Source organism: Ruditapes philippinarum, unplaced genomic scaffold, assembly GCF_026571515.1.
Source record: "Ruditapes philippinarum isolate M1 unplaced genomic scaffold, ASM2657151v2 ctg330_1_1_1_1, whole genome shotgun sequence".
Taxonomy (NCBI): domain Eukaryota; kingdom Metazoa; phylum Mollusca; class Bivalvia; order Venerida; family Veneridae; genus Ruditapes; species Ruditapes philippinarum.
In genome coordinates, this window is record NW_026857512.1 from 131,543 (window position 1) to 143,548 (window position 12,006).

The 12,006-nt window shown below is 33.3% G+C and overlaps 1 protein-coding gene across 1 annotated transcript in view; it reads right to left on the reverse strand.

The window, feature by feature from the left end:
- LOC132750012 (trichohyalin-like) overlaps positions 1-12,006 on the reverse strand; it is a 157,478-nt gene that overhangs the window by 121,515 nt on the left and 23,957 nt on the right. Inside the window, exons 7-9 of the mRNA XM_060739962.1 lie at positions 10,600-10,692; positions 7,194-7,244; positions 3,903-3,989 (exon numbers count right to left, since the gene is read on the reverse strand). Coding sequence (XP_060595945.1) covers positions 3,903-3,989; positions 7,194-7,244; positions 10,600-10,692 — 231 coding nt within the window. The remainder of the gene's footprint in view (positions 1-3,902; positions 3,990-7,193; positions 7,245-10,599; positions 10,693-12,006) is intronic.

Genomic DNA, 12,006 nt, shown 5'->3' on the forward strand with positions numbered 1-12,006 from the left:
TTTCTCCCATTCAGAAAACATTTGTTTTATTTTCTGTTTTTACTATGTGTTCATAATGAGAATCACTGCCCCTGGGCAGGGCCAATTTTGACACCAAGGGAAAAATTTGAACAACTTTGGTAGAGGACCTATAGATGATATTATATAGCAAACATCAAAGCTCTATGCCTTGTACCTTCAAACAAAAATACTTTTTTTTTTTTACTATATGTACATAATGAAAATCAATGACCCCCGGGTCGGAACCAATTTTGACCCAAGGCTATAATTTGAACAATCTTGGTAGAAGTTCACTTCGCAAAGTCTCATGCCATATATTTAACCTCTAGCCTTTGTCAATTCAGAGAAGAAATTTTTCAAGTTTTAACTTTATTTTTTTTGTTTGTTTTGGGTTTTACGTCACATCAACACAGTATAGGTCATATCGCGACGTTCCAGCTTTACTGGTGGAGGAAGACCTCAGGTGCCCCTCCGTGCATTATTTCAGGCACGAACGGGCACCTGAGTAGAACCACCAACGTTCCGTAAGCTAGCTGGATAGCTTCCTTACACGAAAGAATCCAAAGTCCCTGTCGGGATTCGAACCCACAGCGGTGAGGGCAAGTGGTTGAAGTCAACGACCTTAACCACTCGGCCACGGACGACCCAACATTTTAACTTTTATACATATAAGGAAAACTATCGCCTCTGGGGCAGGGCAATTTTAACTCTAGGGGCATACTTAAAACAACTTTAGTAGAGGACCCATGATATTACATACCCAATATAAAATCTCTTAAGCCTTAAAGTACCTTCAGACAAGACATTTTTTTTACTATATGTACATAGTGAAAATCAATGACCCCTAGGGGTGGAGCCAATTTTGACCCCAGGGCTATAATTTGTACAATCTTGCTAGAGGTTCACTACACAATGTTTCATGCAAAATATCTTAACTCCAGCCTTAATAAATTTAGAGAAGATGATTTTTAAATTTTACTATATACATATAAGGAAAACCTATGGCCCCCGGGGCGGGGCTAATTTTGACACTATAGGCAAAATCTGAACAACTTTGGTAGAGTACCTATAGATTATATCATTTAACAAATATTAAAGCTCTAAGCCTTGTACCTTCAGACAATAAGATTTTTTACTATATGTATATATTGAAAATCAATGACCCCCGGGGTGAGGCCGATTTTGACCCCAGGGCTATAATTTGAACAATCTTGCTAAAGGTTCACTACACAATGTTTCATGCAAAATATCTAACCTCTATCATTTGTCAATTGTTTTTACTATAAGTTTTACTTTATACATCTAAGGAAAACCAATGACCCCCGGGGCAGGGCCGATTTTGACCCCAGGGCTATAATTTGAACAATCTGGGTAGAAGTCTACCAGACAATGCCTTATGCAAAATATCTAACCTCTAGGCCTTTGGGTCTTTACAAGAAGGTATTTTAAGTTTTTACTATATGTACATATAGTGAAAACCAATGACCCCCGGGGCGGGGCTGATTTTGACCCCAGGGCTATCATTTGAACAATCTTGGTAAGGGGTCTACCAGACAATGCTTTATGCAAAATATCAAAGCTCTAGGCCTTTTGGGTCTTTACAAGAGGGTATTTTACGTTTTTACTATATGTCATATAGAGAAATTCAATGACCCCCAGGGCGGGGCCGATTTTGACCCCAGGGCTATAATTTGAACAATCTTGGTAGATGTCTACCAGACAATGCTTTTGTGCAAAATATCTAAGCTCTAGGCCTTTTGGGTCTTTACAAGAAGATTTTTTAAAATTTATTCTTATAATTCCTTTTGGTTGCCATGGCAACCAGATTTCTGCATGGAATGAAATTCTCTTGAACAACTTTGGAAGCCTTCACACAAGGATCAATCCTGCCAAGTTTGGTTGAAATTGGACCAGTGGTTTTTCACAAGAAGATTTTTGAAGTTCACTATATAATCTATATAACACACACACACACAAACAAACAAACAAACACACACACACACGCACACACACACAGGTGAATCGCTATATGCCACCGCATCGCAGATGCTGCGGTGGCATAAAAAAAAAAATCACATGGCAAAACTATTCTGTAAAAAAATCTACCTTATAATAAATAAATGACTAAAGATATATATTAGCATTTACACCTTTTGAAATTAATATAACAAGAGAATTTTATTACTTTTAAATTAGTAAAACTGAGATATGTGTACAATTGTTAATATTTATCTAATTTAAAGAAATGTGGTTTATGAAAAATGTATGATATATCAGTGATAATTTTCAAAATACACAGTGCAATTAATAGTAAATATGTTTACTATTGGTTAATTGTTTTGAAACACATAACTCAGTAAAATATTATGTTAGAGGTCACACGGACCAACACATGGTAAATTATTTTGTTAGAGGTCACAGTCAGTCCAACACATGGTAAAGTATTGTGCTAGAGGTCACACAGACCAACACATGGTAAAATAGTGTTTGAGGTCACAGTCTGACCAACACGTGGTAAATTATTGTGTAAGAGGTCACATAGACCAACACATTGTAAAATATTGTATTAGAGGTCACAGTCAGACCAACACATGGTAAATTATTGTGTTAGAGGTCAGTCAGACCAACATATGGTAAATTATTATGTTAGAGGTCGCAGTCAGTCCAACACGTGGTAAATTATTGTGTAAGAGGTCACATAGACCAACACATTGTAAAATATTGTATTAGAGGTCACAGTCAGACCAACACATGGTAAATTATTGTGTTAGAGGTCAGTCAGACCAACATATGGTAAATTATTATGTTAGAGGTCACAGTCAGACTAACACATGGTAAAAACTATGGTCTTACACTTCAAATTTTAAGACCAACACATGGTAAAATATTCTATTAGAGATCACAGTCAGACTAACACATGGTAAATTATTGTGTTAGAGGTAACAGTCAGACCAACACATGGTAAAGTATTGTGTTAGAGGTCACAGTCAGACTAACACATGGTAAAATCTATGGTCTTACATGTCAAATTTTAAGACCAACACATGGTAAAATATTCCATTAGAGGTCACAGTCAGACTAACACATGGTAATTTATTGTGTTAGAGGTAACAGTCAGACTAACACATGGTAAAATATTGTGTTAGAGGTCACAGTCAGACCAACACATGGTAAATTATTGTGTTAGAGGTCACAGTCAGACTAACACATGGTAAAAACTATGGTCTTACATGTCAAATTTTAAGACCAACATATGGTAAAATATTGTGGTAGAGGTCACAATTAGACCAACATATGGTAAAAAATTGTGTAAGAGGTCACAGTCAGTCCAACACATGGTAAAATATTGTGTTAGAGGTCAAATTTAAGACATATCAACACATGGTGAAATATTGTGTTAGAGGTCAAATTTAAGACATATCAACACATGGTGAATTATTGTGTTACATGTCAAATTTTAAGACCAACACATGGTAAAATATTCTATTAGAGGTCAAACAGACAAACATATGGTAATATTTTGTGTTACATGTCACACAGAAAAAACATAAAATATTGTGTTAGAGGTCAAATATAAAACATATCAACACATGGTGAAAAATTGTGTTAGAGGTCACACAAACTAAGACATGATAAAATTTTGTGTTAGAGGTCAAATATAAGACATATCAACACATGGTGAAATATTGTGTTAGATGTCATACAAACCAAGACATGGTAAAATATTGTGTTAGTCAGGTGGCACAGACCAATATTTGAAGAAATATTGTGTTAGAGGTCACACAGATAAAATACATTGTGAAATATTGTGTCACACAAAACAACACATGGTCAATACAGTGTTTAATATTACAAAGACCAACACATGGTGAACTATTGTGTAAAGTGGTCACACAGACAACCTTTGCGGGGCCTTATTTCCAATGAACTGGCTAGTTTCTTCTTTGTACGCTCTATGAGAGGTCTTGCAAGTGGTCTAGTACCACTATCTGTATTAATTCAATATAGAAGAAGTTATATTACATGTTAAGACTCTATCTTAGTAGGATATAAATTTGTTATCTGTAAAAAAAAGGGAGAAAAGAAAAGAAGAGAAATTAACAACTCAATTCAATGAATGTAAATTTTCTAGTAAACTATCAGTTAATATTGATAAAAAATATATTTAATTTAATACAAATATAATATTAGTAAAATGATCTCATACCATAGGTTTTTTTTTTAAGCATTTATTTAGCTTCAAAAACAACAAAAATATTGAATTATCTAACATACAACTTTTCGATAAATAAAAATAAATTGAAAAAATAAAAAAATATTCAATTAAAAAACTAAAAACATAAAATTTCATATCTGAACATTTCATCTATTTATAAATGATATTTTTTCGCATGTAGCTTAAATCAATAAAAAAAATTTATTCAGCATTACTTTCTAGCATAATTAAAGGACATGACTGTGCAATTCAACAATGTGCTTCCCTTGCATTTCCAAACAAATGTTCATGCAGTACCACCAAGGTGTGATCAAAACGGAAGGTAACATAATACCTTAATGACAATATGTAGATATTCCCCCTGGAAATGAATAATGGAAAATTGATTTGTGTATGAAAACATGATCTCAGAAAATAATTAATGACAATTTTTTTATACAGTCAAATCTTTTATTGTCACTCTTGATAAATGGGAATTAAAAAGAGATCTGCCTTGAGTGGTCTCCTGAAAAAATAAAAAGTTGTCCCCCTTGATGAACAAAGTGGTTTACCTTGCAGAACAAAAAGTTGTCTCTCTTCAAGGAACAGAAAGCTAGAAGTCACCTTTGACAGGTGGCAAGTAACAAAACATAAATACTAACATTTGTTTGTTTCTACAGTGCCATTGCTTTAATTCATTGATATAATAATATAAAATTATTCCCTGCGGTCTGGAGCCCGCAGGGTATTGGTACGCGTTTAACTTTTGAGGCATGGAGGAGCAGTCGTGACCTGTTTTCTGTACATGGAGGAGCATGTGATCTGTAAACCATACATGATTGGTTAATTGACCTTTTCGAAAACCTAGCTAAATACCGTTTGCCGGTACGTTACGGATTTACCTGTAGGGAATTAGTCTGAATTACACATAATTAAGAACAAAAAACTATTGCTTGATATTTCTAATTTTCTATAATTATTTTACCGTTTAAGGTGGAAAAACTTGAATGTGTTTGAAAATTATCAATGTTTCTTTAATATCTATCTCAAATTTTACAAACAATAAATTGTTTATACTGAAAATATACAAAATTAAAATATTCGTAGTGGCATCTGCCATAATAAATAGAGATATTTTCTGCGTAAACTTGTGTGTTTACTTTATTTATTTTTTTGCACGGAATTATTCATAAAAAGGGAAGGCCTATTTAATCATTTTCTTAAAAAGAAATAATTGTTTTATGTTCGACCTTCTCCGGTCTTCAACGGTTATCAGTTTCCAAAGACCTTCTTCTATTCAATTGTCAACTATATTCCTGATACAAACGTTTATTGATCCCCCCCCACCCCAAATAATGTTGAAAAAAGTTAAATGAAAGACATTTAAATCATTAAAATGTTCACCGCAGGAAACCATTTTACTTGTATATGTTTTTACTTTTTATCTTCAATCAACAAGACATTTAACGTGGGGGTGTGCCCCTGATTGGACAGAACTTGTCCTATTATATTATGTCCCAGTTAAAACATATCAAAAAGTTATATTTTGTTGGACTTACCAAACTAAAACATTTTTTTTTTCTTGAAAAATGTTTGGACATCCAAAAAATATGTGCAAAATTGTATGAAAATAAATTAATCTATGACGGTTTGAACATTACAGTGTATGTGTGAAAGAATATATTTTTTATTCCCTATGGAAACAACTTTAACACTGGTTAGAAAACTTATTTGTAATTATCAATAAAAATAGAAATTAATAAGTTTGTATGAAAAGAAGAGATGATTTCAAAAATGTAAAATAGTAATATGAAATTAGGCAAAGCCTATTAACACTGAAGTCAACGGTTTTAAAATTGTTCATTTTTCTGTTTAAAAGTTCATGCACCCCTTCAGTTTTCCCTTGGCCGGTGACTTCCCGGTAAAAATATTTTTATAATTCTGATGTATGTAAATTTTGGGTCATGTTTCTTAAATTTACAAAATAAATATTATTTGAGCCGCGTCACGGCAAAACCAACATAATGGGTTTGTAACCAGCATGGATTCAGACCAGCCTGTGCATCCACGCAGGCTGATCAGGATCCATGCTGTTCGCTATCAGTTTCTCTACTTGTAATAGAGTTGGTAAGCGGACAGCATGAATCCTGATCAGACTGCGCGGATGCGCAGACTGGTCTGGATCCATGCTGGTCGCAAACGCATTACGTTGGTTTTGTCATGACGCAGCTCATTTGTACATGTCTATTCTACAATAATATGAGAAGCATAAAGTGATAATACTGAAATCTACTAAATAAGTGTTAGGATGTCAAGGTAATTACTAAAAGCTTTATAATACAAAGGCTGTCCTAACAATTCATGGATAACAGCATTTAAATACAAACTAATCAAAGCTCTTTTGTAAAAATACTTACTGATATCTTGTAAACCATTGCATTTTCTTAAAACATTTTTTCTTTCAAATTGATGGAGATACTCTTGTGCAAAGGTGGGATAGGCTTGGGTCCTTAATTTTTTGTTCTACAATAATCATCAATGACTTTGTGGGACAGCCCTTGTACATGCAGCATGATAAAAATACTAGCATGTTTGTGTATAAGTGCCAGAATCTACAAAAAACATGACTGTATGCAATATGTCAAATACAATGAACCTACAGAAGAAAAGCAAAAATAAAGTGAAACAGAATTATTCACAACAGATGAGGCATACATTGGATACACTACAATTCATAAACAAATATATATTGTATTCATATATATGGGAAAAACTCTCTAAATTCTACAATAAAAGCCAAGCCATAAAAATGGAGGAACACAGATAAAAGGAAGTAGAGAGTAAAAAAGGGAGTAGAGAAAATAAAAGGGGAGTAGAGATTACAATTGGGGAGTAGAGAGTATATGTATATATAACAAGACACCTGTGACATTGTTGTGAAAGGGAGTATGTGTTAGAATGGCAAGTTTTCGTTGTAAAGTGTCAGTATCCGACCCACCGTCGCTATGGAGATCATCCTCAATATTCCGTAACTTTTCTGCTTCATCTGCTGAAATATGTCAATCACTTTGACTTTTCTTTAATTATTATTGCCATTGTCACATATTTAAAAGACATTTCTTAAGCATTGCTGGAGCAAAGTTTTGCAAAAATATTTTGTTTTCAATTTGTAATATGCATGTTTGTAGCTATTTATCTAAGTTACATGCCTGAATTCCGGTAAATGTTTTATCCGGCAAATTTTTATCTTCACATGTCTAAGACTTCATGCATGTTTATTACATGCCTAAATTTTAATACACAATGATATTTCTAAAATGCTTGTAAATGTAATTGTTACCATGCCTAGATTGCATGCATGCTCATACAAAATGTATGCCTAAAAGTATTTCATATTCCATAATGCCTAGAATCTAATGTGTACATGCCTAAAAATTCTGTGTTTGTTCAAATGCTTAAAATTTATTGGTCTGTTAACATGTCTAGATGGTATTCATGTTCACAGGCCTTAGTATTTCATGTTTGTTCATAAGTTAATAATTTATTTCACATTTACATGTCTTAAAAATTCATGTTTGTTCCCAGGCCTACAATTTCATGAACATCTGCATGCACAGAATTTGTTCATATGCTTAGACTTTAATGTACATTTATGAGCCTAGAATGTTTATGTATGTTAATGTGCCTAGATTTTAATACATATTATGAATGAATGAATGAATGAATGAATGAATGAATGAATGAATGAATGAATGAATGAATGAATGAATGAATGAATGAATGCATGTTCACAAACTTAAGATATAACATATGTTTACACTGCCTAGAAACCAAAGCACATGTCTAATGATACTGAAATTCAATGGAATGATTCCATTCATTTGTTCATGAAATTCTTGGATACTTTTTTGGGGGGGTTGGGTTTAACATTGCACCAACACAGTAAAGTCATATGGCGACTTTCCAGCTTTACTGGCAGTGGACATAAGGTGCCCCTCCATGCATCAAGCTGGATAGCTTTCTACCTGGTGAGTTTCGAACTCACAGCTGTGAGGGACAAGTTGTTTTATTTTGGATACATGACATTTTTGCATCAAACCCTAAATATGATATTTAAGGGCCAGGTTAAGGATTTGCACCAAGACTACCAAATTCAGAAAGTTTAAAAGGGGAAAGGCAATATACAAACTCATATCAGAAAATGAAATACATTTAAAACTATCTAACATAAATAACTTAAACCATCAAAAACACTTAAAAGTTACATGAAAGAAATTCGAAAATGTACAGATTTCAACAAGTGTTACATATTACTAGAAGGAAAAACTTTCAAGAGCAAAACTAAACTAGTTGTAAAAACGTGAGCAAATTAAAAACTTGAGCAAAACTAAACTGATAGTAAAAACTTGAGCAAGTTAAAAACTTGAGCAAAACTAAAACCAGTAGCAAAAACTTGAGCAAAACTTAACCCGTAGTAAAAACTTGAGCAAAACTAAAAAGCTTGTTCTTGATCAAATTAAGATGTCAATAGGCAATTTGTATAATATCTTGCTGTCATGTAAACTATCTGAAAGAACTTGAGCCTCATGCTTTCTTCTGAATTAATTTTGCATTTATTAAGTTATAAAAAAAGGACTCAATGCTTTATTTAAAGCAAGGGAGAAAAAGTTTCAAGGGCAATAACCCATTCATGATTACTAGCAGATGCTTTAAGTCGCTTAAAGGAGAGAAACTTTGTGATTGCCTATTGTCATTCAACTGTTCACTTCTTTGCATATATAAACAAAATCTATTTAAATCTAGAAGAGATTAAAACCAGTGCAAATCACCTCTATAAAGCTTGCACATCTAAAAATACTGTCTTTTTCTGAACAACCACTCTCTAACGAAAAATAGGACAGCAAGAATTAACTAAATAAGCTCAGAAAACTCTTTTAAAAATATCAGTCTGCTGTACATGTTGAAAACCAGTCTTTCTTGAATATGATTGGTTAAGAATAAATCACATGATAAATTTGAGCCAATGAAATTACTGCATCAATAGACTGGTTTTCAAATTCAAATTTTACATGTACAGTCGAGACTGTCATATGTGACTTTCCAAGGGATCTTCAGAAAAAGGTCACATATGACAGGGAGTCTCTTAATACAGTCTCAAAGAAAATTAATTTTAAGTATCATCTAGCTGTCTCTATACCATTGTGACTTAAAGATCCTTAATGTTTTGTGATTGATATTGTTACAGAGTGTACACAACACTTGCAAAAAAATATATATGGATATAATTATGCAAATAAAACAACTTTCAAACATCAAAGAACATGTAAAATGTGTACTGAAAATATTTGTGCACATTATATTTAATCAATAAATTACATGCATTGATTACGTATTGGAAAATTTAACTTAGAATTCATAGAAAATAAAGTTCTAATTACCTCCCTTTAATGGCCTTTATTTATATTAAATGTTAAATTTGTTTGTTTGTTTGCTTCATTTCACGCCTTTTTTCAACAGTATTTCAGTCATATAGGCGGGTAGTTTCCTAACCATCGTTCCTGGAGAGTTACACCAGTACTAGACTACCTTCCTCCGCGCTAAACTACCAAAGCATCTCCCGGGGATCGAACCCACGCCAGAGAGGTAACTGGATTAGAAGTCATCGACTCTAACCCCTCGACCACGGAGGCGGTTAAATTGGGTGATATCTTTATAAATAATGCTTATTTGAACTTACAATATTGACAAATCTTAATTTGAGGATCATATTTATGAAATAAAACCATGAAAAATTGTGTTACAGGATCTTTCAACATATCCATATCCAAAGCTTTTTCTGGTTTAGTATGAATATTTTTCCGTATTAATTATGCAGTCATAGAAAGGTAAATAAAAAAAATATGCTGCCTAAAAAATCTTCCGTGGGCACTCTATAATTAAAAAAAAAATCTAACACAAGTCTTAACCAGTTTACTCAGGCCATAATGTACATTACACACAAATCGATTGCGTCATGCTTCCCATAAACAGACGCTACGTCACTTGATACCTGCATTTATACATGTCAACTGTGTAATTGAGATAGAGGTGTGTAGACTTTGTTTGCTACTGGATTATAATTGGACTTAATTATTTTGGCCCTCTGGGTGTTATAATAGGTATTATTTATCTGATTTAAAAGACAATTAAAAGGTGTGAAAGTCGTTTAAATCAGACCAAACATTGCATTGGGACCTGACAATTAGGGTCGCTTGTCACATATGACAGGGAGTCGTTTAATTCAGACCATTTATATAGGAAAATACGTTGGGAGTACTGAAACAAGGTCGGATAAGACAGGGAGTCGTTTAAATCAGGGGGTCGCTAAGGCAGTCTCGACTGTATAACATTTATTCTATTTTTACCTGAACTATATACTAAGGTGTCTTGAAATTTGTCAACAAAATCTTCAGTTCTGATGGTTTGTGTGTCATCTTCAGCATTTTTATGAACACCTCCTGAAATTTAGCATAAAAAATATTTAAATTTTCACCATTTTAAGTAAAATAATATTTTACATCTAAGACATAATATACCAGCATAACTAACAGACTATAAGTTGTCATGTAATAGAATCATGTAAAGACATTTTAACTAGAAGGTGTTTTTGTCACAAAAACATATGTCTCCCAAAACAAGGTATGGTACTGATCACACCTGTGAAAGCTCTGATGGCCATTTTGTGCATTGCAGCCGAAAGTGTGGATGCCATGCACACCTGTACTAATGATACTGATCACTTTTCTGAAGTTACAATGAAATCTTAAAAGCAGTTTGACCTGTGAAAGCGAGACAAGATTTTTCTATTTACAGCTCTGATTGCCATTTTGTGCAGCGAAGCAGAAACATGCAGGTGATATCTAACTAGGGATGGTACTTATCAAACCTATGAAGTTTCATTGAAATTCGATTAGCAGTTTAACCTGTGAAAGCCGGAAAAGCTGAATGTGGACAGATTGACAGATAGACAAACAGACAGACAGTAAAAGCAATATATGTCTCCCAACATTCATAATAAGATAAGGACAGTTAAATATTAATTTGTCAGCTGACTAATATTTTTCACCTTATTTATGCTGCTTACTTATACAGACAAAAAAAATACCCTTACATATGGATCGACAAGACAAAATGGCGACATTTTAGTACTATAACATTCATTGAAAACAAACAATATATCCCATATAAACTGCAACTAAAATGTAAAATTAATGCTCATTATATAAATACAGCATGACATAAAGCGGCAAATAAGGAAGGACAAATAAAGTGTATTCAACATGTTCAAACAAACAAACAAAAACAAAAAAAAATTAAAACATTAACTATACAGGATACAAGGACACTAAACTCCAGCCCCCACATTTCCTGTAACTTCATGAAATCATTGCAAGCTATCATGCAGAACATGTTAATGCATGAATTTATTAACAAGCCTGCTGACATGTAATGAATTTTTATGTTTTGTTTGTTCCGGGTTTTATGTTACACCTACACAGTATAGGTCATATGGCTACATTCCAGCTTCATTGTTTGAAGAAGACCTCAGGTGCCCTTCCGCATAATTAATTAATTGCATTATTATTATTATTATTATTGCAGAAACTGGTGTCTGAGAAGAACCACCAACATTCCGTAAGCTAACCTGATAGCTTCCTCAAATATAAAAGAATCAAAAGTGCCTGTCTAGATTCGAACCCACAGCAGTGAGGGGCAAGTAAAGTCAAAGACCTTAACCATGGATGCCACTTTTCATGCTTTGAACATGATAC